Raw genomic sequence first — 26,420 nt, 5'->3', positions numbered from 1 at the left:
CAAATGGAATTGAATCCGAGGGTAAGCCATGAGGGGGGTAGAAACGATCCATGTCGTCCTCACAAAGAATCAAACTTGTCGCAATCCGTTTCAGAAGCTCTGGCCTGACAAGGTGGCGCCTGGAGATTAATACAAGGAGGATAAGAGTAAGAGAGGGAAGCGAGGGTACACAAAACGTGCCAGGTGGGTGAAGAAAGCCCTGTGAGAACGGAAGGTCAAGCAAGAGGGGTTGGCTAGAAAATAAATATAGAAAGACGTGTGACCACTCAGGACGAGAAGACTCTATAGTTCACTGGGAGCTGTGCGGCCGAAGAAATGCCAGCTCATGAGATATTCTTCCCTTTTCTTTTCTTTTTTTTGTTTCTTGCTCCTCCTTCCTTGCTGCACGAAGCCAGCCAGCACGATGCATTTCCCTGACAAACAACTATGGCTCTATGTATATGTTGGAGGCAGATTTGCCCGATGAACCCCAGAAGCAGCAAAAGAAACGATATTCGGGAAACCTGGTGAAATATGACCAGGGAACGAAAAGGATATGACAATATCAGAAAGAGACATAAAAGAAGGGTAAAAAAGATATGAGAATGGAAAGAAAAAAAAAAATCAAACTAAAATTGGACAAAGATTAAAGGGAATAAAAAAAAATCAACTAGACAAAATCAAAAGGGAAAATAAAAGAAAAGGCCTCTCTGTTGTCCTAGCATGTGCTCTAGGGGAGGTTCTGGCCGGAGCAGCTTCGTTTCTACCGCGGGAATCGCCATCAGGTTGTGGAACAGCGATCTAGCGGTGCGGCTATGGCCAATGAACTCAGTGGGCCGAAAAAGAGAATGAACCTGGTGCTTACAGGGGGGGAGCTGTCATGGTCGTACTTTGGTGGACTACTACAACACTGGACCGACGGGGGTGGGAGTGGGTAGCTTTCTGAATGGCGGCCACCTGCAGAGAGCCTGCGAATATTGCGCTAACCACGACCGACTGAACAAAGGGCGGGTGCAGAACTCCAGAGGACTTGCCATTGGGCCCTTTTCCTAGCAAGAGCCATCAGCACTTGAGAAATTCAGAAGACTAAGTAAAGAGTAGTAATTTCCTGCAGATACTCCAACCTATTCCCGATTCCCCGACCAGCCGGAACCCTGAGAGGAACATGCAGCAGGGTGGCATGGTTTGACATTAAGGAAAAGCCGCACCATGGTTGCGGCCTTTCCTTCGCCCGTGGAGGCAATGCGAATCAAGCCAGACCAGTCTATTTAGAAATGAGAATTAAAGATTTATAGCATTTAGGTCCATTTTATCGGCAGGCCGATAGTCCCCAGATGTCGAGACTACTCATTGGAAAAGTTGGGAAAGGTGGTGAGTCCCACGGAGCCGAATAGATAGAGATCGCGAGGAACAATGGGCGAAAGATAACGGAATGCGGTTCAAATAAGCATGGCCCGCTACGCACATGTGGAAACTTTGATCTGCGACGTCCGATAATGTTGGTTTCATGTCAATATGATATATCCTAGCTTGGCCGAGATGGGATCCAATGCCGTAGGAGGGGGTTAAAGTTTCCAGCCCAATAAGGTTGGCCTTTGCAGTAGGCGGGACGGTGACCGACGACGGATCCCGAGCGTGGTGGAACCTTCAAGATCGTCAGTCCCATCCCATCCAACAACACTGTACATCATTGTGGTCCAATACGAATCCTTCGAGCAACAACCATTACTTCCGGTAGTAAATCTGGGAATATTGTTAGTATATGCCAGATGTCACGACCTGAGCGACAGAGGGTACTTACTCGTTTAAATTGGAAGTGTAGTTGCAAAATTCCCTACAATCCTGTTAGTCTCTTTCTGACTGATTTGCTTGTTTCTTAGACATACCTTATCAAATGTGCTCTTGAACCCTCTTTCCCTCTTTGCACTGTAATCCCATTCCTTATCGACGATCCGAAAGGCAATGTCCTCGTACGGCGGACCGGCCATAAAGCGAATCAAACAAGTATCCTCCTCCCCAGCCGCTGCAAAGGATTGTCCCCGCTTTCTTCCATGCTCTCGTTCGATGCGGTAGGTCGGTGCTTTTGTCTTGTCGATCAAGTCAGGGTAGAAAATATTGAACTTGTACCCTTGCACAACTTTCGGGGGCGGGTTATCATGGTCATAATGAGTCTGATTGTATTTGTTCCACTCATAACCCATTTGAACACGGTTAAAGTAGCGTGGTTTGCGGGGCCGGTGTTTGCTGGCCCATCCTGGCTGGGAAGTTGTGCTCACAGCTTCCTCACCGGTAAAGATCTCCTCGTTTTCACTGACTCCCTTGGCCAACTCTCGCTCATAGAGCGCCTTGGTTGCCTGCGAGAAGTCTTCGTTAGGAATCGAGGAGAATCGCGTCGAGGCTGTGGCAATTGGAGCGGTCGTTGCTTGATTTATGGGAAGCACCGATGGCTTTTCCGCCTGCCGTTGACGGAGAGGAACATATCCCATCTTCAAAATCTTCTGTCGGTCGCGAGCCTACAAAGAGTCAGTCCCGGCAACGTTGGGCAGTAGTGAGTGTAGCCTACCACTTGGTTAAGGAATGCATCTTCGTCCACTATTTCCAAGACCTTATCTTCCGGTCGGATCTGAAGCAATGGGTCAGGGTCGAGTCCACGATATTCTCCGCTATCGACCGCATCTGAGGCTGCTTGGATAATAGGCGCCAGAGGGGCCAGCTTCGCCTGCACAGACGCAGCTTCTTCAGACTGCTGTTTACGCAATCCTCGAACTCTCTCGTCTATAACGGCTTGGTAGACCTTCTTCAGCTTCGCCCGAGCCTTCCAAACAGTAAGGCTGCGCAAAAGCTCCTCCCAGTAGTCGGTATCGATAGGCTCGTTTGAGTCCAGCTTTTTCCTGACCTGTATCTCAAGTGTTTGTAGCTGTTCGTAAGACTTAGGGCTCAATAATCTGTTTATATCTGCAGCCACAGAGCTAAGCGCACGTCCTTCGGGGGCGGTGGTCTTCTGACGGTCTCGACAAATCACTTTCATGGTCTGCAATAAGGACAGTAGATTAGCCTGTAGCCCGAATGGCATGCTTAACACAAGAACCATACCTTCCAGAAATCCCTATTTTGCGAATTCTTCTCAAGACTTAAGAATGTTTCGATATCCTTTTCCAAGTCGAGTAGCTGGTCGGGGGATAGTCCCTCAAATACACCATCCGGATCTACTACATCGAGCTCCGAGTCCGCAATCTCATCGTCAAGGGGATTCCTCGTTGGATCAATCACCCGTAATGTGACAGTGAGCCAGTCAATCGGCTTTGCTCGACCTTCCTTCACTCTGATCTCTGCCTTCTTTTTCGCCTGCTTGAGAACGAAAATGTCCTCTTGCGCCACCCATTCACGCACTTGCTCGTCTTCCTGAAGCTGGTTGAGCCGGACCTGATCCCTCATGTTCCGAGGTCGGTTTTGTGACGACCGCTCATCTCCATCCCTCCTATCGCGATATCGATCCGTTTCGTCATATCTGCGCGGGGCTTTTTGGGAATGGCGAGAGGAGGGCGATCGAGACCGACTTCGCTTCGAACCCGTGCAATCGGGCATTCGATATGACATTTTGGCGCGTTTTCAATATGCTTTCCGGAAGGCACAAATGTATCGGTGAATAACGAAAAATTAATTGTGAATTATCTCAAAGATGGATGCGAAGAGACCCAGAATCGTGAGGTCTGACATAGTTTCCTCCAAGCTTTCTGGAGAAACGGGTGGTCGCGCGCCAAGAATGGGAGGTATAGCGACCGGCAAAGTTTCCCTAATGGCCACGTGCCCCGAGCGGCTCCATGTGATCCACCGCGGGAGGGAGCCTTGGAGGAGCTTCCCACACCTTTCCATCTAACTACTCTGGAACCACCCATCAAAACACCCGCAAGCGACACTCGAGAGATGTCTGCGAGGTGGGAGAAGTTGCACATATCAAATCGTGCGCCTGCACCACTTCTCCTTTATAGATACACCCTTTTCAGAGATGGATATGAGTTGTACCTGACCGATCTCACGTATATTTGGTCCGAGCGTCCTAACCGCCAGCATATTCTGGGAAGAGCTGTTGAAGATGATGCGACAATTGACCCCAGCCAAGACATAGATCAGTTCAATATTCTTTTGGAGAAACTAGGGGAGGCCCTACGCAATGATCCGGGAACCAGCACGGTGCTAAGGCGTGGACGGGAGAATGATACTCTACACCTGATCACCACAACAAGCCTACCGGCCCCACTTGAGCCTTTGAAATGGAATTTCTATATGGCGAGGGAGAAACAGCGCTTTTCAACTACTCAGCTGCTTATTCCACTGATCAAGTCTGAGGCTTATTTGGAGTTGCGCCAGCGGGATCTAATCGAAGTGGTTAAGAAGAAAGATTGGCTGCTGTCAAAGCTATTCGATAAGCTTGAAGCCGTCGGGTTTGATCTCAGCACTATCTTCCCTAGTATCCCCGGACTCAGGACCAGCCACAAAGGTTCAGCGCAATCACAGGCTGCCAAGTATATCACTGGAGCGAGGCCTTTTGATGAAGAATCCTGGCTCGATGAGAACAACGCGATAACAGCCGAGACTGGATTTGCGTCCTCCATTCTGGAAGAAACAGAAGATTCCAATATTGATGATAATCTTCTGCTACTCGAGGATCTAACGGCGCCGTCAGATGGATGGTGGAGAAAAATGTCCACAGCTAACAATAACACCGAAGACGTAGATGCCAGGACTCCAGAGGACTCGACAAATATGGACACTACGGACGGAGGTTTAGAGACTGAAGATGATTTTGACGATGACGATGACGATGATGAGTTTGAGGTACGTACCTTTCCCACATAATGCATTGCAGTTTATTCACAAGTACATTTCAGCGACAAGAGACCCCTCCGAGACTCAGACGTCAGCCAAACCACCAAACTCCCCCTTCGGGGCCAGATGAAGGAACAGCGACAGAAAGCGAAGACGACCTTGAAGATCGAAATGGGGGACCAAGTACAGCGAGGCCTCGAGCACCACAACTCACTTCCAGAGGCCTTGCAACAATTGGAGGCAACAGAAAGCAACCAACGCAACCAGAATCCCCCCAGACATCACCAGCATCAGCAGATGTCGACGAGAGAGTACCAACTCGCAAGGCTCCCGCACCCCAAGCAGATAGCGACCAAACAGCCTCCGAGACAGACGACGACAACAACAACGACAATCATCCCTCTCCATCACCCTCACCGCCGCCCTCAAACCGTCAAACAAAACCCCGTGGCATAGGAATGATAGGTGGCAAAAAAGCCGAAAAGCAAGCCTCCCCACCATCATCACCGATACCCGAATCCTCCAGTAAACCCCAGACAAAACCCCGCGGGCTAGGCGTCATAGGCGGCAAGGGCAAAGCAAGACAAGCCTCCCCACCATCATCGCCGCCACCAGAAGCCGAATCATCAAGCAAACCCCAGGCCAAGTCCCACGGTCTGGGAGTGATAGGGGGCCGAAAGAGAGAAAATCAACCCACGTCGTCGCCAGCAGCTACGGCAACGCAGTCCTCAGGACCTCCTTCTCCCGCTCCGGCTCTGGATGATCAATCCGTGGAGCCGGAGAAAGAGGAAACGGAAGAGGAGAAAGCGGACAGGAAGCGTGAAGAGCTGAAGAGACAGCTTGAAGCGAAGAGCAAGGCGCCTGTGAAGAAGAAGCGGAAGTTCTAAGCTCTAAGCTTCTTTAGTGCTGGAGCTATCTCTTTACCAGAAGACGGATAGGATGGTGGTTGTCTCTTTAGACAGCAGTTCCAGGGGACGTTCTCGAATAGAATTCGAGTGTTTTCAAAGGCGATGATGACTGTACATACCAAGTCGATCGATCGATCTTGGAGAGAAGGGAAGAGGTCTGGTCAACATTACATATTGTGGCCGGTATGATGGATATAGGGGGATGATTTCTGGACATATTGCCTGCTCGCTGTACATGTTGTTGGGGAGAAAGAGACAGGGAGGCGCTCGCTGTATGTAGGCTTTTCCTAATAGTCTTTTTGAGTAGCTGAGATGGACAAAAAGGTGGAGGAAATCTCATTTTCGTATTGAAACAGCATCTAGTATGTCGCATTGATTCCAAGTAGCACACACACACACACAAACCACCACATCATCAACCACGCGCTATCAGACATACCAAGGGCGCCGCGCAATCTAGACTTCACCCGGAGACGCCAGAACCGACAACGATCGGGTATCTGCAAAAGCGCAAAATAGCAGGCTCAACAAACATAAAGAGAAGAAAAGAAAAGAAAAAAAATAGTCCGGATCCCTTGCAATAAATACATCTAGACAGGGAGAACCAAAAGGTACGTGCCTTGACTTAGCCGCTAAGCCCACTTATGCCTCCAAGACTAGTTCGCGGACCACTTCGACGCGGTTGACCCTGTTCACTGGGCGTTATCAATCGCACCTTCTTGGGTGACATTGTGCTAGTGGAAGCCCCGCTAGGCCCACCACTTGTTGCGGTGGTAGCTGTTGTGGAAGCGCTCCCGGCTGATGCACCGACGCCTAGCATGCCGCGAACTTTCTCGACGGCTCTGCTTTCTCCTTTCGTCCATGTGTCTCTTTTGATGAAGCCTACACCGGCTTTTCGGCCGGCAGTGTCACGTCTCTTCGATTCCTCTAGCAGGATGGAGCGGTTATGTTCGCGACGTGGGCCAGGGCCGCAATCATGCATACATCCTGGAGTAGCGCAACCACCTTCGCTGATGGAGATATCGTTTAACCATGTGCTTATGCAAGCCAAGTGACCCCCGTGGCCGCAGCCTTGGCACCAGGTCCAGAGAGTGGATCCTTTGGGTCGAGGGTGCTGCGATGGATCGGAGAGAAGAGTGTCGAGACGCTGTAATTCACTCTGGGGAATGGGTTCGGTTCTCAGTGAAGAATGTGATGATGAGAGTGCGTGTGATGCGGCCTCGGAGGTCAGCTCTGGAGTTGAATGGGCGGATGCATTGGAGAGCTCTGCAACCCACTCAGGTGGCGGGTCAAGGCTCATGCATATGGCGCATGGCTCCTGGGGAGTGTTACAGCGATGACAACGCGTATTATCGGTCTTTGGGTTTTCGTAAGGACGTTTGCATGTGAAACAAAACACGTTCATGAATGTGTCCCCCTGGGCGTATTCGTAGACTGCTGGGTAAGACGGGACACATAAAAGTCGAAGCTCGGCAGCTTCGATGTACATTGACTGGCGCACCAACTGCTCGTTGTAAGCTCTGAATATGTATTCTGCCTCATCGTCGGGAAGAATCTTCTCGCAGTCCTTGAAAAGAATTCGTAGCTTCTGCAGTAAGTGTGCAGCAGACTGGATGTCCACGTGGTTCCCACTATGGTAGTGTCGAATTGCTTCTTTGAAAAGCATTTCAACGCTCCAGGGCTTGTTCGTTGTCACGTCAGGGCTGACGGGGACAGTCACACCAATCAACTCACTAGTTCCTCCACTGGCTGTCAAGTCGTTCTGCACTGGATCTTCATCTTCTTGACCTGGAGCATTCAGAGGCCGACTCTCTTTCAGAAGAGTAGGGGGACTAGACGGTCGCTCGAGGTGTATATGCTCTGAATCAGGAATACTTTCTAATGTCTCACAACCCTGAGTAGCTTTGTCAATTACAGGAATAGCCCTTGGGACTGACGCCTTGACTTCAGTATAGCTGTTACCAGGCTCTGCAGTAGCCGCTTCCTGGTCAACATCTCCGTCCTCGCGAGCCTCATACAGCTTCGCTGCTGAAGATAACGATGTGGCCATTGATTTGGACGGATGGGAGCTCTCTGTTGAGGCTGAGAACATGGGGAAGCTCTCCGAGGACTCATGCCGGTGGAAACCAGGCGGTTTAATAGGCACCATAGGAGATTCTAATGAGAGAACCTTCTTGGGAAAGGTCCTATAGTCGCGAATAGCTGCTTTCTTGTCCTCCAGTTTCTGGTCGTATTCGTCTACCTCAGAAGTCCCCTTTGAAGCGCCCAAATGCCAATCTGTTCTGCCAGAGATGGCTCGAGGGGCAGATCTTTGGTCTTCCCCGTTATCTTGAAGCACCGGAGCAGGTCCTGGCTCGGAGGGCAGACTGTCAGGTGGGATAGGGGCATCTTCACTTGCATCAGATTGACGATGCTGTAATTGATGGACTGGCTGTGGATCAATATCTGACATCGATGACCAATCATTCGACGTCATGGTGCCCTGATTAGAGCTGAGAACCGACGGTGGAAGAGGCTTCATTTCCGTGTTGTCATTCAAAGATGTCATGTGCGAAGTCGAGCTGTCCAAAGACCCAAGAGGGGAGTCAGGCAATGGCTGCGCGAGAGGCGTCGTCATATTTGACGCGCTTTCAGAGTCTGTTAGTGGAAGCTTCAATGTTTCGTTTTCCACAACCCCCTTGAACATCCTGGTTTTCAATTTGTCCTGTCTCCCATCTTCGACCACCCGTGGTTTCTCAGAAACAGGACCCTCCTTGGATGATTTTTTCTTCATGGTGCGAGGCCCTTTGTCTAAGTTGCGACGCTGCTCTCTAGCTCTGGTCTCGAGCTCTTGGACGACAGCAAATTTGATAATGCGCCAAGTTTGCGCTAGTTTGAGAAGAGAAACGTCCTCCGAGCACTGTGCATTGTGGTCTAGTGATTCGAGCATGGATGAAAACTTATCCATGCGAACAGCATCAGCACCATCGAGCAGAGAAGAGTAATTGGATGCCAAGTATTGAAAGGTATCTCGATCCATTGTAGCGCCCGGAATGCCTCCAACTGCTCCAATCTGGCGTGCCTCGGGAGGTTTCATCTTCGACAAAACCTTCTCTAATGGGAGAATAGGAATGAGATCCCCCACACCAGGCGGGGTACTGCCTAAGGATTTAGACGGCCGAACACTACTCGACTTGCTATGCCGATGGCGGATAGAAGCAAATGAAGTCTCATCGAGAACATCTTCTGCAGGGCTTTGACTCAAAACCTCACCACTGTTGTTCTCTTCATGTTGAGGGCCCACGAACTCAGTGGTGCTGAGACCAAGAGTACTACGTTGGGGACGTTTCTGGGCGAAGGCTAGGACTTCGCCGCTCGGACTCCAAGCCACCGAGCAGGTCGGGCGTTGGTTGATAACCTGAGGAGCGTATCGGATATCAGTTTGAGTGAAGGCCCCAGCTTCACCTACTGTCCATAACAGGTCCTTGGAATGCCAGAGCAAGTCAGTAGCGTGAGCATCATACCGATCGAATTCGCGGAACGGTATGTGTGGCCTGCGAAGATCCCAAAGATGAACTCGCGGATCTTCCTTGTCGTAAGATGTCACTACTTGGGATGACTGCCAATCACCAGAGCCCTCCGGTTCCCTAGCCCACGACGGAGGACGCCATCGGACGTTGAGAACTGCCTGAGGGGTCCGAAATTGGAAGGTTGGCTTCTGTCGGCGTTCAGCAGAAGAAGAAAAATCCCAGACTTTCACTTGTCTATCTGTACCACCGCTGACGATGTGCTTCCCATCAGGATGCCAGTCTACCGAGAAGCACGGGCGGTCATGGGCAGTAATCCGCATCAACGGAGCACTTGACTTGCGGCAGTCCCACAGTTGTATCGCACCGCTGTCTGTTGCAGTTGCGAACATGACCCCGTCGGTTGGCGACCACCTGATATCCCGGACGGCATCACTGTTACCGTGGAACAGATCCAGGCTCCCACACACCAAGACGCCACGTTCCGCAGAAGCTGTCCGCAAGTCCCACATTCGGATGGAAGAATCCTGACTCCCCGATAGAAGCCATGACGCATGGTGCGGGTTGAAGGCTAACCGATGGACCTGGCGGCTGTGGCCCTGGAATCGGCAGCATTCCAAGCCAGTTCGGCGCAGATCATACACCACGATGCGGCCATTGGCCACCGCCGTGGCAATAATCTGGTCATATTCACCATGTGACCACTTGACATCTCTCACAGTCAGCTGGTCTTTATGCCGGGCGGAGAGTCCACTGCCACCATGGTGGGTGGATGAATAACTGATGATAGCATTGCGAAGATTGAATTCCTCGGAAGAATGATCAGGCGAAACGCGAATGGTCTTCAGAATCTCCTTTCCGCCAATGACTGCATGTGTCCGCTGCGGGGAGATATCTAGAGCGGCAATAGGAATACCAGTCTTATGCGTAACAGTTTGGGATGCTCCAGGTCTAGTGGAAATGTTAACAGATCAATTTCTTTTCTTTTTCTTATTTTTTCCCTCCCAGTATTTTGTCTGCAAAGGTTCTCGCAAGAAGAAAGTGGTGCATGATCTAGCATAGAAAGCGCGTGAAAAGGCGGCGAATCGGATGAAACTGGAGGGGAGCCAAATAAAGAAGCAAGGGACAAAGCGGGTAGGGAGGGGGGTCAGCTAGTAGTAAGGAAAACAAAGTGGGTAGCTAATAAAGAGTAATTTATGTAGGTGTGCTAAGGGAGGGGAGAGAAGGAGGGGGAAGGGGGGGGGGAGGAGGAGGAGGAGCAAAGGTGAGCTATACAATGACTTGGACCTTGTTGAACGGGGACCAGCAGACAAATCTGCACGACTTCCCGCCGTGTGCGGGCTAGGAGGTCGAGACCCTGAGAAGAAGGGCTGGGCGAATCTTGCCAGAGCACTGGCCGCGCGGTTGGAATATTTGTGACTTTGTTGCACGGGAGCTGGTGGTGGGGGAGGCGGAGGTGCTGGCGAGGAGCTGCCTCGGGCGGGCAATCGTGAGAAGTCGGACATGATTGCCAGCCTGGAGGTGTGTCAAGAGATCACTCAGCCACAGAACACGTTAACCCGAATGAGATCGGGGCTCCATCCTGGCAAACGAATGGGTTCCGATGACAAGTACAAAACTGTGATAGTTACTGAAAGGAGAAGAAGGAGGTGGTGGTGGTGGGGAAAAGGGAAAAAAAAGAAAAGGAAAGGGGGAGGCGGAGTTTGGGTGAGGTGAGGATGTGGATGTGGATGGGCTGAAGTTCGGTAGTAGTGGTTTGTGTTTGTGATGAGGTTGAACTGGTGACTTTCCAACTCCAATTCCCTCACGGAAAAAGAACGAGTGGGGATGATTTCAGGCAGCCTGCACTATGCGAGTAAACTATGCAGTGGAAATTATGCTACTAGTTTGTAAACTTGAATTTAAAATTATACCACTAATGGGATGTACATGAACTTGAAGATGGTTACCACTAACAATATAGTGATATATATTTGGCATCATAGCCAGCTAAGTACTACCTTGGTCAATTGTTACTAATACTTACTTGCTTCAGTTGATCAAAGCTCTCATGATTCAGATAACTGCAGATCGTAGTTCTACTACAGCTTAAGCTTAGTTCTTTCATTGTACCAAAGCCTCTGTACAATCATGTTCATGAGTAGTATAACCATAATAGTCCATTTCCCGCCTTTGCTTTTGACACCCGATCCAATCCATAATAATCCCGCTTGAACCTCAGTTTCCCATCCGGGCCTTTCCTCCCCGATATAGTCTAGTCCGGTTTCGGAGCTAATGAGTACGCGCTAGTGGGTTATTAGGTAACCCACCCCAGCGTGGCAACACCCCGTGATGTGCAGCTCCTGAGTGGGTTTAGCGTGCCGTATCCTCTCCATCATGGTTCCTAATTTCGTCCATCCTTCCCCCAGAATCAGAAAGTGAGATGCGAGGTCCATGAGCAGAGTCAATTGACAAGCAGTGAATTCCAGGAAAGAAGGGCGAAGAACGTAGAATAAGAAAAAAAAAAGAAAAAAACAAATTAAATTTACAAATCCGATCTGTTCAGCTGATAACTCACAAAGTCAAAAGTAGACTTGTCTAGCCCCTCCCCTCCAAGTAGGGGAGTGTCAAAAGTACAGCATGGGGCCCGTTCAGACAAACATTTAGCTATCTATCGACGCGTTGACGCTAATCAAGTGGTTACCATGGGTAAAGAGCAATCGAATGGTTGGTTTCGGAGAACTGTTCTGGATGAACGGAAGGATGGACGGGTGCAGATTAGGAAAGGCTGGAGGAAATCCGACCTGCATGCAGGTTTCAAGGCGGTGTGTGAATTCATAACGGTGGATGGGTTCGATCGGCTCCAATGACGCTTACTGCTAACCTCACAAAGTTGGGTTAGCTTCTGGCACTTGTTGACAGTACTTGGAGAGGGAGAGGGAGAGAGAGAGGAGAGAGGGAGGGAGAGGTTACTACAGCTAGAGCTGTCGAGGGTTATTTGACCAACCCCCAGCAACGTGCTTAATTTGCAGTGTCCACCTATCGGAAGCTCTACCATGCAACAACAGCAAGAAGTTACTCAAGCCTCATGAAACCGATAGGCAGTGGTAGTCATGTCATGTCTTACTTTTTTTCACTTAAAGGGAGGGTGGAGGGGAGAGGCGCATCCAGGGCCGTACATTCCAGGCGCGGTTTTAGATCATCCGGACACTCGGGACTTGCTGGGTGGGACAAGCTAAAAGACTAGTACCAGGAATGACTCGTCGAAATGGCAATGGCGATGCAGTCTCAACTTGAAGAACATGATCGGTTCCAGCCCTCCCCGCATTGTAGCGACCGACTGCTGGGTCATACAGCGGAGAGGAGGGGGGGAACTTTTTTTGGTCGGGTGATAATAACGGACACCATGATCATGGTGTTGCGTTGCGTTGCCCTTGAAGCAAGAAATTCTCCGCCCTGTTCTCCAAACTAAACGGTCCAAGACTTCTAGTGACTGCTATATACTTTGCCTTTCAGGTTAAATCGGATGGATTTTCTCGCCCACCATGGAGAAAGCGACCGGACCACATTTCCTTTTGAATACCGTCCCTGAAGCTGTCAGCCACCTACGGCACCCAAAGATCATCCCTCCTGCATGATTTTTGAAGGACTCGATCAATCAAAAATGATCCATGTTCATATATACTATACTAACCAAGGGGGACCGGTAAGATCGTGGGAAGGGGCCAGCAGGAGTGATGTGTCCTTCTGTCTCTCACATCTCTCAAGTCTCAGCAGGCCAGCAGCAGCCATTCAAGGAGCTGCTCAGGCATCCCAGCAAACAGCTTTCCAGGGAATCCCCGGACGGCTATTTGCTGTTGCAGGCCAGGCCTTCCATCATTCGTCCGCTGCGGGTTACCTCTCGCATCGATCTGCGCCTCGCCCTCCTCCATCGAGATCTGTCACGACCACACTATCCTTACGCCCTGAGTTTTCCCCCCTCCTGTTGGCCTTTTCCCTTTGTATTTTTTAGTTTACAGTCAGTGTTTACATCTGAGCCCTGAAAAGATCGTCAATCTCTCTTGCTTCTTTCTCCTCTATCGAGGGTTACACAACGATCTCTACCCTTCCACTCACAGGTTGGCTCTCAGCTACCTACTGTACCGAGTATCTACCTGTAGCTGGTGGTAGTATGTACATAGTAACTTTATCGCAGTACGCAGTGGTAGTACTAGTAGCTGTGTGTAAGTAGCAGTATGATCATGTATGTATGCAACAAGTATGTCTCGCTCGAATCATATAGTCTCAAGCCCCAGGAGTTGGGTTCTTGTACCCCACAGTTAGTATAGCTGCTAGTACTCAACAGAGTAGTAAGTCAGTCATTTACTCAGGCTTCCATTCTTTCCTAAATGCTTCTTGAGGGTTCGTGACCGTCGGCGGCCGAATTGTCCTCAAGTCTCGAACCTTCATTCCAACCCCTGTTCCCATTGGGCACGAATCATTTGGTCAAATCCACCCCGACCCGAGAAAATGGCCATGAACAGCGCCTCAGCAGGTACTTACTTCCTACTGGAATTGACAAACAGCTACGTACAACACTGTAGTTTGATCATTCATTTCAGCACACCGTCCTTTTCTCCGCCTTTTGAGAAAAAGACAAAAAAATAAACACATTTAATATTTAATAATTTTTTTTTGTCTACTTTGGGCTGTTTTAGCCACACCTTGCTCCTCGACACGTAACATTTAAGCAATGGTGGGGAGGAACAGCATGCAAAGGAATATGGGGGGAAGAGGGAAAAATAAAAAGAAAAAGGACGAAAATGACGAAAAAGAAAAAGCAAGAGGCATGTAATAAAAACCTCCGATTTTGCATCTGATCATCCTCGAAGAATTTCACCCCCCCCAAAAAATAAAGAAAATGAGATAAAATGGATTAAATAGGAATAAAATAAAAGCAAAGCAAAGCAAACCGACCGTTGAAAGAGAAAAGGAAAGCAAAGAAGAGCGACTGACCGTTCCTATGATTTAAATAAATCATTTGTTTTAATTACAATCCTTCTTCTTCGTACAAACTAAATAAATAAATTGATTTTTATTTTATTTGATTTGATCCCCCTACTCTGGTTCAGCTGGATCCGATTCCTATTTTTCGCCTTCCGAAGCCAACCAAGCTTGGAGTAGCTTTGGGTCCGGCTAGTCTGGGTTCTCGACTGCTGCTTTCGCATCCACACCGTCATTCTTCCTCGACCGTCCAGTTACTATTTGTATCCTCCAACGATCCTTTCCTCTCGCGTGTTGCCTCTTGCTATCTTCTCTTCCTGTCTTTCCCTACCTGCTCTTTTCTTTCTTCCGTCTTTCCCTCCTCCTTCCCTCTCTTCCGCTGGCCTTTCCCCTCCCTGCTGGGGCTTCTTTGTTTTCCCTGCTTGATATCATCTTCCCTGGTGCAAGTCTTTCCCGGATCTTGTTTCTTTTCACTCCTCTCTTATAGTTTCGGGATTAGCCTATCTGTATTCTTCTCCTGTACTTATTGAACAAAACTTTTTTTTTATTTTCTCCCCCTACTCTTCCATTGCCCTTTACTTTTCTACGAGACATTTTTATTTTCTTTTTTTCCTCTTTTCTTATTCCGCCTGTCGTTTTTGGTTAAGAGAGAGACATTTCTCCTCCATTCCTAAGCTTAATAGAAGATCGAAAAAGAGGCTACTCTTCCCACGTGTTTGTCGATCCACCCCCAGTCCATTACAACTTTTGGCTCCTTCGATCGCCAAAAATCTCGGAGCAGCTTTCGCCTCCTACCATCCTATTACAATATATCCCCGTCATCTCACGAGTGTGGACCTGTCGCATCTTGCGGTCTTCGGCGTCAATCTAGAAGAGGAAGGTGGTCGCTAGGTCATGGAAATACCTTAAATGGTCTTCTGATTCTATATCGGCCAATTGGGAGGACTGCACATCATGGGTTACAAACACGCAACTCGCGATATGGTGGCGTATCTGCGCATCGCATCGCCCATTATTCTGCTCCTCATATTTGTCGCCTCCTTCATTGCGAGCTCCATTGTTACGGCTAGAAATGCGAACAAGAACGCCAATGCCGTACATACCGGCCCCGGTGGGCGACCACTCCCCAAACGGTCCCGGAGTACAATGACCGTGATCAGGGCACCGCAAAAGTTCTCAGAACGCACAAAACTGTTGTTCAAGTGGTTGTCTGTCGGCGTACTTCTGACAATCGCCGCGGATGGTGCCCTTAATGTGGCCCATGTTATGATTGCAAGATCGGAACACTGGTGGTGTGGCCAATCAGTGGTGGTAAGTCCTCTGCCTCGCCTCAGCTTTTAGTTCTGACCCAAGCTTGGGTTGGAACCTCAAGAAACGGGAGGGACGTAGTCGCTAATGATACTAGATTTATGTCGTGGGCTCATTCTTCGACTACGCGATCATACTCGTCTCTTTGTTGGATACAAACCCCTCTCCAACCTTCGCCCAATTTATTCCATGGCTAGTGGCGATTCCGATTGAACTGGGTATCCTAGGCACCTCCCTCTCCATCTATTCCGACGTACACCGCGAACCTGTGGTTGGGAACCCTGTTGGTGGTCGTCTGAGACAAGGCATAACGCCGTGGGAGTTAGCGGAGGTAGTTCTGAACTGTGTCCGGGTACTGTTCCTCATGGCTATGGTCATGTCCTACATGTTCAATACGATCAACTTCAACTCCAAAAGGGCCCACGGCCACGTCAATGGGGTCAATGAGACCACGGGATTACTTAACGGCCACCACGCAGAAAATGGGAATGCCTACGGCTCAACGAATGGTCACGCGCAGGCTTCCAAGCCCGCCGATCCGTGGGTTCGCCCGACTACTGTTCCGTCGACTAGTTGGTGGGAGTATCTTAGCGGTTACTCACTATTCTTCCCATACCTATGGCCATCAAAATCTCGTCGGTTGCAGATAGTAGTGGTCATTTGCTTCTTGCTCATTGTACTGCAACGGATCGTCAATGTGCTGGTTCCTTACCAGGCAGGTGTCATCACCAACATGCTCTCCAAGCAAGATGGCGAATTTCGAGTTCCGTGGTTCAACATTTGCCTCTACATTCTCTACCGGTGGTTGCAGGGCAACCAGGGTCTCATCGGTTCTTTGCGGTCTAATCTATGGATACCTGTGAGCCAGTACTCCTACATGGAGCTCTCGACTGCGGCTTTCGAGCACGTACATGGACTGAGTCTCGATTTCCACCTTGGGAAGAAGACGGGTGAGGTGCTATCTGCCCTGAGCAAAGGTAGTTCGATCAACACATTTCTCGAACAAGTCACCTTTCAGGTCGTCCCTATGTTGGTTGACCTCTGTGTTGCGATCGTCTTCTTCCTTGTCTTCCTGGACGCTTATTATGCGCTCGTGGTGACTATCGTCACTTTCTGCTACCTCTACGTCACCGTGCGGATGGCACAATGGCGAGCGGAAATCCGCAGAGAGATGGTCAACAAGTCCCGGCAAGAAGACGCCGTTAAGTAAGTACACAACATTACCGGTTAATACTCAATTTTGTGCAAAGCTTATAGTATGGCTAGGAACGATTCTATGGTCTCCTATGAAACCGTGAAATACTTCAATGCGGAGGACTATGAGTTTGGCAGATACAGAAATGCTGTGTCTGACTTCCAGAAGGCCGAATACCACGTTCTCTTCTCCCTCAATCTGCTGAATACATCGCAGAACACCGTTTTCATGCTAGGTTTGCTGATTGCATGCTTTATCGCGGCTTATCAGGTATCGTTAGGACAGCGGGATGTTGGGCAGTTTGTTTCACTCCTCACATACATGGCCCAATTGCAAGGGCCCTTGAACTTTTTTGGCACCTTCTACCGTTCCATCCAGTCAGCCATGATCAACTCAGAGCGGCTGTTGGAACTGTTCAGGGAACAGCCCACCGTGGTCGATCGACCCAGCGCCAGGCCCCTGCCAGTCTGCAAGGGTGATATCATGTTCGAAAATGTCGAGTTCTCATATGACACCCGGAAACCAGCCTTGAATGGGCTGACGTTCCGCTGCGAGCCTGGGACAACCACAGCTCTGGTGGGTGAGTCAGGCGGAGGAAAATCTACTGTTTTCCGTCTACTCTTCCGGTTCTATAACGCGACGAGGGGCCGTATCCGTGTAGATGGGCACGACGTGGAAAGTATCAAGATCGATTCGCTCCGAAAGCACATCGGAGTTGTGCCGCAGGACACGGTGCTCTTCAACGAGACATTGATGTACAATTTGAAGTATGCCAATCAGGACGCGACGGATGAGGAGGTCTATGAAGCTTGCCGTGCTGCCAGCATCCACGACAAGATCATGTCCTTCCCCGATGGATATAATACTAAGGTCGGTGAGCGCGGTCTCCGACTCAGCGGCGGAGAGAAGCAGCGGGTTGCCATTGCTCGGACCATTCTCAAGAACCCGCGAATTATTCTTCTGGATGAAGCGACTGCTGCGCTGGACACAGAAACCGAGGAGCACATCCAGGGCGCGCTGTCAAGCCTTTCCCGTGGGCGGACGATGCTTGTCATTGCTCATCGACTGAGTACCATTACTACGGCGGACAGAATAGTAGTCTTACATGAAGGCCGAGTGGCTGAAAGTGGCACTCACGATCAATTGCTGGCAATGAAAGGCCGGTATGCCAGCATGTGGCGTAAACAGATTCGTGCCCAGAGGGCCGCTGCGGAAGCCCAAGTGCTTCAAGATCGCGCTCAACGCTTGCGTAGCGCATCTACATCGGGTGCCGCCGATGATAGCTCCAGTCAGTCCGACGAGGACCGGAAGCCGGCCAACAAGCCCGGTGACGATGGCCGCAAAGGACAGGAGACAGCTCGGTGAGCACTCGGTAGGTATAGCTAGCCAACTCCAGACGGAGACGCCTCTGCACCCGCGTTGAACGTTTGTGAATGACGGGGTGGGAGATATAGCATCTTATTGGGTTTGACAGAATCGCCCGGGGCTATCTTCCCCTTGTAAATGCTCCCTTAGGGGCAATTGCATTTCAAGCGACTCACGACTACATGACACATTGTTCACTTGTCATTTTATATCGAACATCAACCTCGCCCCCTTTTTCTTTTTTTCGGTAAGGGACGTACAAAATGGTTGGAACCGTGAATAAAAAATTATTAGACTAGTTGCATTTGACACACGACATCTACGATACTGATCGATAGCATCCGTTAGTATTTAATTCCATAAGATTCTTTTGTGTATCTCCGTCGAACCTTGTAGTATAATAGAACCTTGTTACATTGCTGTGAAGAACGTTTACTATTTGCGGGCGTTCCATTGGCTAATTGCCGCCAGGCCGGGGTTGCATTGCCTGAGGCAGTCAACCTCCGGATTCTCGATTTCCCAAGCTCGGCTGCTCCGCTCTTCATTTCTTCAGACAACGGATACTGCCAACTTCTTCGACTGGCCTCGAGAACCTCACAGGGTCGGAATACTTTACAGTCTTTTCGATACTCTATACTCGCTAGAAGAAAATAGAGACCTTTGCAGTATTACACAACATCGAACGCCTAACAATGCACCCTCCGTCTCCCCAACTCCTCCGCGCCTTGCGCACCTCTATCTCCCCCAACTGCGGCGCCAGCGCAATCTGCACACAACTCGCATCTCGCTCAATCTCCCCTCTCGCTCGGATTACCTCCTCCCCCCTCACTTTCCACCGCTACAACAGCAACGATGCTCGTCCGACCCGGATGATCCCTCGCGCTCACAGCGCAAAGCCCTCCAGCCGAGACCGCGGCCCGCCGTCCAAGGAAGACACCCAGACGGACTTTGGTGCACTCAACGTGCTAGGCAATATCCCCGCCCCGACGACCGCTATCGACGCTACTCTAGATACGGGATTTCATCTGGACAATGGCGTCAAGATCACCGGTGGGAACGGAGTGTTCCTTGTTGGCGGAGAAGCCTTTGTCTGGCGGCCGTGGCAGGGTGCTGAAGCAGGGAAGAACAGTATGGTCAATCAGAAGGGCCAGTTTGAGGTCCCGGAGCATGCGTGGGGAATTTTGGATCTCGTTTGGCCTCGTCCGGGTATGTTTTTGCATTTGTTCCTTCTCTTGGCTACGGGGGTGGTTGTGTGATGGCCTATTGATTTTGGAAATGCGTGGCTAATCTGTGTCTTTTGATGGTGTCTAGATATGTTGATTATTGGTATGGGAGAGACTGTGTTCCCTCTGTCGCCGGAGACTAAGAGACATATCAATTCTCTGGGAGTTCGGGTGGAAGTGTTGGACACGAGGAATGCTGCTGCGCAGTTCAATTTGCTGGCTACGGAGCGAGGTGTATCGGAGATTGCAGCTGCTATGATTCCGATCGGTTGGAAGGGGAGGTAGAGTTTCTTTTTGAGCTGGTGTCTGAGCGGTCATATTAGGGGTTGTTGGACCCTGGATATTATGGGGCTACCCGGTGGCTCACTGTGATATTGGGGGCTACCGTTGCGAATGTTGTTGTTGTTATCTTGGGGAAGTCCTCTCCCTTTTCGAATGTCCCATCCACTCTTGTATGTATGTATAATAGATAATGAGGTTTACTGTCATATTAGCCTAGTGTTATGGTCTAGTGCTGTATAGCATCACTAGTGTCAGGATCCATGTGACGTCGACGGCGATCCCCGGGCGGCGCGATACCCGAAACAGCAAGATAGTGGCCTGGACTAATCGGGGGTTAGCTCAGGCCAACAAGTGCAACCCCGGACGATCTTCCCGCCTGTTACTCACCTCCTCCTGTCCAACCTCCCATCTCTCCTCCCATGTTCTATTCTTCCCCGTTCATCTGATTCTTCCTCTATCCATTCTTAGAGGGCCTCTCACAACACTATGGCGCGTGAAGAGCCTCTCTTGGCCCAGCGCCCCTCGTCCGACCATTCCTCCATTCGGAATGCCGAGGAAGAGGACGCCCTGCTAACCGGGATCCGCACCGACCGTGACCGACGCCGCAGATGGAGCTTCTGGAAAGAGCTCGGCCTCTTCACTTGGGCCCTCATTGCTACAGTAGCTGTCATCGTCCTTTCCGTCGTTTACCAACATGAATCCAATCGAGGTCCAGATCGCTCGAAAGATCCCTGGACGAAGCCCGCTGGCAAACGGAACCTTATCTTCATGGTGTCCGACGGCATGGGCCCCGCTAGTCTGTCCATGACCAGGAGCTACAAACAACTCACACAAGGGCTTCCCGCTGACGATGTCCTTGTCCTGGACAAGCACTTTGTCGGTACCTCCCGTACTCGATCTAGCTCTAGCCTTGTGACGGATTCCGCGGCCGGTGCGACGGCATTCTCGTGTGGTCATAAGAGCTACAACGGCGCCATCTCCGTGCTTCCTGACCATTCGCCGTGTGGCACCGTCCTCGAGGCTGCCTCCTTGGCTGGTTACAAGACAGGGCTGGTAGTGACGACCCGTATCACCGATGCGACACCGGCTTGCTTTGCTTCACATGTGAATCTCCGACAGTACGAAGACCGGATTGCGGAACAGGAAATTGGGGAGCACCCGCTGGGCAGGGTGGTGGATCTTATCATGGGTGGAGGTCGGTGTCACTTCTTGCCCAACTCGACCGATGGAAGCTGTCGGGGCGATGACCGTGACCTTGTCGAGCTGGCGAAGGAGGGTGGATACCATTACATGGATGATCGAGCCGGGTTTGACTCTCTGAATGGAGGCACTGAAGGCAAGCTGCCACTACTGGGGCTCTTTGCGGAAAAAGACATCCCTTTTGAGATCGACCGCCGCAGCCAGAATGACGTGTACCCCTCTCTTGAGGAGATGGCTCGCACCGCCTTGACGATTCTCAGTCAGGCCACCGCCGACAGTGAGCAAGGATTCTTCCTCATGATTGAGGGCTCGCGCATCGACCATGCTGGCCATGGAAACGACCCAGCTGCTCAAGTCAATGAAGTCTTGGCATATGACAAGGCCTTTGCGGCCGTGCTGGAGTTCCTAGAGCAGGACTCGACTCCGGGAGTGGTTGTGAGTACCTCCGACCACGAGACTGGAGGCTTGTCAGTCGCACGTCAGCTACAGCCCGAATACCCCGACTACAAATGGCTTCCCGGTGTCCTCGCCAATGCCAGTCACTCTTCGGAATATGTCAACAAGAAGCTAGTGAACTATCTCGCCACCGAAACAGACGAAGATAAACAGCACAAGTTCGTTCGCAACCTCATTGAGAACGACCTTGGCATCACAGATGTCACGGATGAGGAGATCAACGCCGTTCTCGATCCCAATTACCCATATGACCCCCAGTACGTCTTTGCGGATATTGTCAGCCGCAGGGCTCAAATTGGGTGGTCCACCCACGGACATTCCGGTATGATACCACCAGCTATATTAACCCCTTCGATCACGTACTAATCTCAATACAGGTGTCGATGTCAACATCTACGCCTCCGGAAAACTTGCGTTTCCCCTGGCGGGCAACCACGAGAACACCGAAGTCGGCGACTTCCTGGCCGACTTCCTAGACCTGGACCTCAAGAGCACGACCAAGAAGCTCCTCTCCTCCGACTACTGGACCATGTCTTCCGAAGATAGCCCCTTTGGCTGGCTCGGCGACCCTCTAGGCCAGGATGTCCGAACCGAAGGCCTAGACACCTACCACGGCGAGTTCCGCAAGCGCGGACTCTCCGAACGAGGCTGCAGCTGTGGCGAGAGCCACTGAAGCCGATACACTTGTCACGATTATTTCTATCACGTCTAAATCGTTAATCATGAAATATCCATCTTGCCATTTATACAACAACTCTTGACAAATGATGATTTAAATTAACCAATGTTGCATAATACTTCGGTGAGGGTGTTTGGCGTTATCCACAACCACAAATCAGTTTATATGAACTATCAGAATGCTTTCTTTGGAGCCTTTAATATTTCACTTTCGTCACCTCCGATAGCAAACCGTATAATGCACAATACACGCATAACCAAGTAACTATTATACTACTATTCTCATCACTCCCCCAATATCTCATATCCTACTTAGTAAAATCCCATCCATATCCGTGGACCTCCCCCCCCTACCAACAACAGGCTCACAGCAGTTCTCCCCCCCACCGGCATCCCAAAACAGCAATCCGTCTCTCTCCCTCCGCAAGAAGTTATTTCAATCTGCTGATACAGCATTCTCTCATATGGCTAACTCTGCAGCAGCGAGAAGACATAGTGTCTACATCGGGGGTAGGGTGGATTATTCCGATGTAGATGGTACATTGCTACTGTGTTTTAACCTGGTCCAGTAGTATATTAGGTCTGAGTTAGTCATATTAGAGTGATTGGTAGTTGATTGGTGGGTGATGAGTTGCTTAGGAAGAGCGGGCAATTAGTAGTGGTAGGGTTGGTGATGTTGAGAGAGTGTATTTGTATGTTGTAAAGCCTTTCTTTCTGTCTCAATGGGGAAGAGGGTTGGGGGTTTCCGACGGAGAGGGTGTAGCTACTTGTACGTTGCAACTTGTTCTTCGGTATCATCCGGTAAAATAAAGTGATGTACATTAGTCCTATTTCGGTATTCGCTTGTCTGCCAGACCAAATAACTCATTGGCATTCAGTAATCTACCATGCAAACACCAGACCAGGGAAAGAAAAATAAACACGTCCAACTACCGGGCACCTGATTACCCAGCGGAAAAGGGGTATTAGTATGTGTATTCAAGTCATGTCCATGACAGAGTAAAATCGCAACCACCCAGGCGCAGTCATAAGAACCATAAAGACATCCAATGGGGGTAAAAACATAAAGTACAAGATCCGATCAAAGACGGGCGTTCGGAGCGCCAGGTATAGAACAGTAAAGAGGATTAAGAATGATAACACAAGTCGTAAAGGAGGGGCATGCACCGAGAATCGAGCTATGTGAATAAGAATATCCAAGAAGTGAAGATGATGGTTGCTTGTCGAGTCTCTCCTTAGAGAGCGACCAGAACGACAACTGCGACCAAGGCAGCAAAGAATGAGCCTCTCATGACTCGCTCATTCTGGGAGGGGGCACCGCTCGTGTCGGTGCTACTGCCCTGGCTGAATCCAGAAGAGGTACTTGAGCTGCCACTAGTGGTGCTGCTGGTGCTGCCTGGTACGTTTCCTGAACCTCCCTGGTTCTCAGGAACCGTGCCGTTCGTTCCGGAACTGCTGGAGTCGCTGGCACCGAGATCCATGTCGAGACCGGTGGCGCCAAAAGATGCAAGCACGGTGTCATTGTTGGTGATCTGAACCGATTGCTGTAGCCCGTCCTTGTTGGTGAACATGTACGACTTGTTTCCGTTCGAAACAGTGCCGTTCGGGGCATCGTAGCACTCAACCGTGATGTCGCTGAACGTGGCGTAGTAGTAACCCTTGTCTTTGATGTCCTGGCTGTCCCAATCGATTTCGCCACCAGCCCACTCAATGGTTCCGGGTGCATTGCTGGCTTGGCCGGCGGGCCACAGGGAAAGCTGCATTCTGGATGGGGACTGGGGGTATTGGTAGCGCTGAGCAGTTTCGTTCCAGGTCGATTCCTTGGTGAGAGTCCGCTTGACCTGACCATCCACAGACCAGGTAATCGCATCTTCCTTCCAGTCGATTTCATACTCGTGCCAATCATCGAAGGTATCACTTCCGTTGACGGCATCCTTATCGCCGTTGTTGTCTGCACAAGGCATGTTAGCAGCAGGTTTTGGGAATTGCATTCGGTACGATGTTAGGCTTACAGTTCAGAACACCCTGCCAGTAATAGTTGGTCTGGACATTCGCCAGATCCGCACCAATCCACTCAAAGTCGATCTCGTCCTTGACGTCCGAAAGCAGGATGAAAGCCGTGACGACACCGGCACCACGGCTGCTCTTGACTTTGCCGGAAATCTTGCCATACCAGACGTAGTGGTTGTTCGCAAAGAGGGTACCAACGGTGTTCTTGGGCATAGTGAGGAGAAGATTTCCATCGTCCAACTTGGGGTAGCCGCTGTAGACCCAGTCGTATTCGGACGCATTTCCGAGGTATTTGGTGTTCAGCGCGGCACTATCGAGAGAGTCCCACTTGTAGGTCTTGCTCTGACACACGGGCTCACCAACGCAAGAGTCCAGAGAGTATGACGAAATGGGGTCGCAACCACCCAAGCAGTAAGCACCAGTACCGCACTGTCCATATTCTAAAAGAGTATTAGCGGATGAGATAATACCACATAGGGCTAAATTTGAAAAGGGACCAACGCACGAGAGCAGCAAGGATACTCTTCGGGGCACTGAGAGCTGGTACTGCATGAAGGAGGGGACGAGGCAGCCCAGACGGAAGTGGCGGCCAACGAGGCCAAAAGAATGGAAGAAGTGTACCGCACCATCGTGGCGGACAGGGTTCAGTGAAAGATCTGAGAGCTAGGAAGTAGATGCTTGTATAGCTAGACACTAGAGATTGGTCTGGAGACGTGCAAGACAACACTGCAGAGGGAAACCGTTAGTTTATTAATAGTAATTAAGGCACAAAATTCACTGGCTCTAATGTTGGCTGTGCCTGAGTGGCAAAGGAAAGTTAGGGCGTACCAAATTTCAGTCTTGGCCTTTCTCTTTACCGCAGTGAAGGATAAAGATACCGGTTTCTATATAAAGACGGCGAGAGAATTGAATGATGGGGAATCCAATCAAAAGTTGCGCCGATAATGAGGGACCGCGGGAAATTCGGGAGGTAAGTATTCTTATCGCCGTATCACCGCCGAGGGAGAGATGGATAGAAAAAAGGATGAGGAGTACTGGGCAGGAGAAAGAGTGAAGAGAGCAGAGGAAGAAGAAGAAGACAACCGGGGAAGAGATGTCGAGTAACGATAGAACGAGCCCGGGATTGTGCCACGAGTACAATGAGGAAGGAAGTCACCCGAATTGGGGAGGAGGAATAGGAGAAGTCATATACTATATAGCCTCTAGTACTTGCCTAGAAAGTCGGCGCTCTTCACTTTCTGGCTCTCTCCTCGTTGTGGAAGGAACGGTTCAATGCGAATGCGGTTCCGGTGGGACCCTCGTAGCCCACCCGTCAGGTAATTTCACCTTGCTGGTAATGCACGGCCTCATACGGCGTATTCGGTTTCCAGCAACAGCAGCAGCAGCAGCACGAGAACCTTTCGAGAACGTTGTCTGTCCCCCTCTTCCCCCCTCACGCAGACGGAGAGACATCCCGGGGGTTTTCTATCCCTTTGTTTAGATTAGCTATCCGAGTAACTTGAGATGACCTAGCTGGATGGGATGCCCTCTGACCACATCTGGCATGTTGTTGACCCGATGATCAGTTCGGTATCTCAGGGTCACCTCTCCCCCTCAGTAGTGACTGACCCTGATAAGGGCCCTCGGACCGACCACAGCGAAAGGTAAAGTAAAAAGCGGTATTTACCATCACGGTACGGGAGAACTTTCCATGCAGGATCCGTCGTTCTTTCTGGATTGGGAAGCTTTCAATGGACGAATCCCTGATCTGCCCCGGGACCCCTACTAGTGCACTAGTCTCGAAGCAGACCCTGCCCCACTCCACCAAAAGTTAATTCCTCCGTGGATTTCTGCTTTCTGCTTTCTGCTTTCTTTCTCTTACACAGCGAGTTCCTTATCAGCAGGCGCTGCTTTGGGCCACTAAGCACCCCGAGCTAGAAACTAGTAGTTGAGTTACTCGTCTAGCGCTGTCCTGTCTGTCCCTGACACTGCAACAAAACAGGGAAATCCTTGGGGTTGATCATGGAGAAGGGTGCGCTCATCCACATAAAACTAAAAAACTCTCCCCTTTTTTTCTTACCCTTCTTCAATCTTCCCCAGACCCAACCAAGGGTGCTACTAAATCTCGTGCTCGCTTAACATCTTCAAGAGCAACCAAATATCCCGCAAAGCCTACTAGGCAGGTATCTACATAGCCCAAGTGTCCCCATCCCACTCCCCATGTGGTTCCCCCCTATGACTAAATCCACAACAAATAAACCCCGGTTGGTGCTCACTCGGTCACCCACAATGTCTTAAACCAAATGGGCCTTGTTCCTCGGAATCAAGTCAGCAAACGGAAAAGTCCTATCTACTAACTACCGGACTAGTTAGTTTTTGAGGGCAAAAAAAAGAAAAAGAAAAACTGGTTCGAGTTGACAGCCGGTCATTCCGCGCACCCAGATAAGAGATCCAAGACATGAAAATTCATTTAGTCGCGAACGGTCAATTTTATTCGTCTGCCTAACCAGCTGATGATAATAATAAATCTCAAACTTACAGA

At 50.2% G+C, this 26,420-nt stretch overlaps 7 protein-coding genes across 7 annotated transcripts; 4 read left to right on the top strand and 3 right to left on the bottom strand.

The window, feature by feature from the left end:
* Nucleotides 1-1,704: 1,704 nt before the first annotated feature.
* AtWU_07533 (splicing factor cactin) lies at nucleotides 1,705-3,576 on the bottom strand (the record flags this gene model as incomplete). The annotated part of the gene is made up of 5 exons (XM_035502642.1): nucleotides 1,705-1,722; nucleotides 1,781-1,813; nucleotides 1,866-2,492; nucleotides 2,543-3,010; nucleotides 3,073-3,576. The coding sequence occupies 5 exons, from the start codon at nucleotides 3,574-3,576 to the stop codon at nucleotides 1,705-1,707; spliced, it is 1,650 nt and encodes a 549-aa protein (XP_035358535.1).
* Nucleotides 3,577-3,903: 327 nt separating this feature from the next.
* On the top strand, nucleotides 3,904-5,693 carry AtWU_07532 (uncharacterized protein; the record flags this gene model as incomplete). Its single annotated transcript, XM_035502641.1, has 2 exons — nucleotides 3,904-4,815; nucleotides 4,869-5,693. 2 exons carry the CDS (start codon nucleotides 3,904-3,906, stop codon nucleotides 5,691-5,693), a joined length of 1,737 nt encoding a protein of 578 aa, XP_035358534.1.
* Nucleotides 5,694-6,339: 646 nt separating this feature from the next.
* AtWU_07531 (WD repeat protein) lies at nucleotides 6,340-10,725 on the bottom strand (the record flags this gene model as incomplete). Its single annotated transcript, XM_035502640.1, has 2 exons — nucleotides 6,340-10,171; nucleotides 10,496-10,725. The coding sequence occupies 2 exons, from the start codon at nucleotides 10,723-10,725 to the stop codon at nucleotides 6,340-6,342; spliced, it is 4,062 nt and encodes a 1,353-aa protein (XP_035358533.1).
* A 4,411-nt stretch (nucleotides 10,726-15,136) lies between these two features.
* On the top strand, nucleotides 15,137-18,050 carry hmt1 (putative vacuolar ABC heavy metal transporter (Hmt1); the record flags this gene model as incomplete). The annotated part of the gene is made up of 3 exons (XM_035502639.1): nucleotides 15,137-15,493; nucleotides 15,588-16,696; nucleotides 16,757-18,050. The coding sequence occupies 3 exons, from the start codon at nucleotides 15,137-15,139 to the stop codon at nucleotides 18,048-18,050; spliced, it is 2,760 nt and encodes a 919-aa protein (XP_035358532.1).
* A 692-nt stretch (nucleotides 18,051-18,742) lies between these two features.
* Nucleotides 18,743-19,558, top strand: AtWU_07529 (Mth938-like domain-containing protein; the record flags this gene model as incomplete). The annotated part of the gene is made up of 2 exons (XM_035502638.1): nucleotides 18,743-19,256; nucleotides 19,362-19,558. The coding sequence occupies 2 exons, from the start codon at nucleotides 18,743-18,745 to the stop codon at nucleotides 19,556-19,558; spliced, it is 711 nt and encodes a 236-aa protein (XP_035358531.1).
* Nucleotides 19,559-20,041: 483 nt separating this feature from the next.
* AtWU_07528 (alkaline phosphatase) lies at nucleotides 20,042-21,884 on the top strand (the record flags this gene model as incomplete). The annotated part of the gene is made up of 2 exons (XM_035502637.1): nucleotides 20,042-21,533; nucleotides 21,589-21,884. The coding sequence occupies 2 exons, from the start codon at nucleotides 20,042-20,044 to the stop codon at nucleotides 21,882-21,884; spliced, it is 1,788 nt and encodes a 595-aa protein (XP_035358530.1).
* A 1,240-nt stretch (nucleotides 21,885-23,124) lies between these two features.
* On the bottom strand, nucleotides 23,125-24,528 carry utr2 (putative cell wall glucanase (Utr2); the record flags this gene model as incomplete). Its single annotated transcript, XM_035502636.1, has 3 exons — nucleotides 23,125-23,840; nucleotides 23,902-24,339; nucleotides 24,405-24,528. 3 exons carry the CDS (start codon nucleotides 24,526-24,528, stop codon nucleotides 23,125-23,127), a joined length of 1,278 nt encoding a protein of 425 aa, XP_035358529.1.
* Between the last annotated feature and the right edge of the window lie 1,892 nt (nucleotides 24,529-26,420).

Source organism: Aspergillus tubingensis (genome assembly GCF_013340325.1).
Source record: "Aspergillus tubingensis WU-2223L DNA, scaffold_8, whole genome shotgun sequence".
In the NCBI taxonomy this organism is placed as follows: domain Eukaryota; kingdom Fungi; phylum Ascomycota; class Eurotiomycetes; order Eurotiales; family Aspergillaceae; genus Aspergillus; species Aspergillus tubingensis.
The sequence above is the reverse complement of the archived record's forward strand: the minus strand, read 5'-3'. Positions and strand labels throughout refer to the sequence as shown.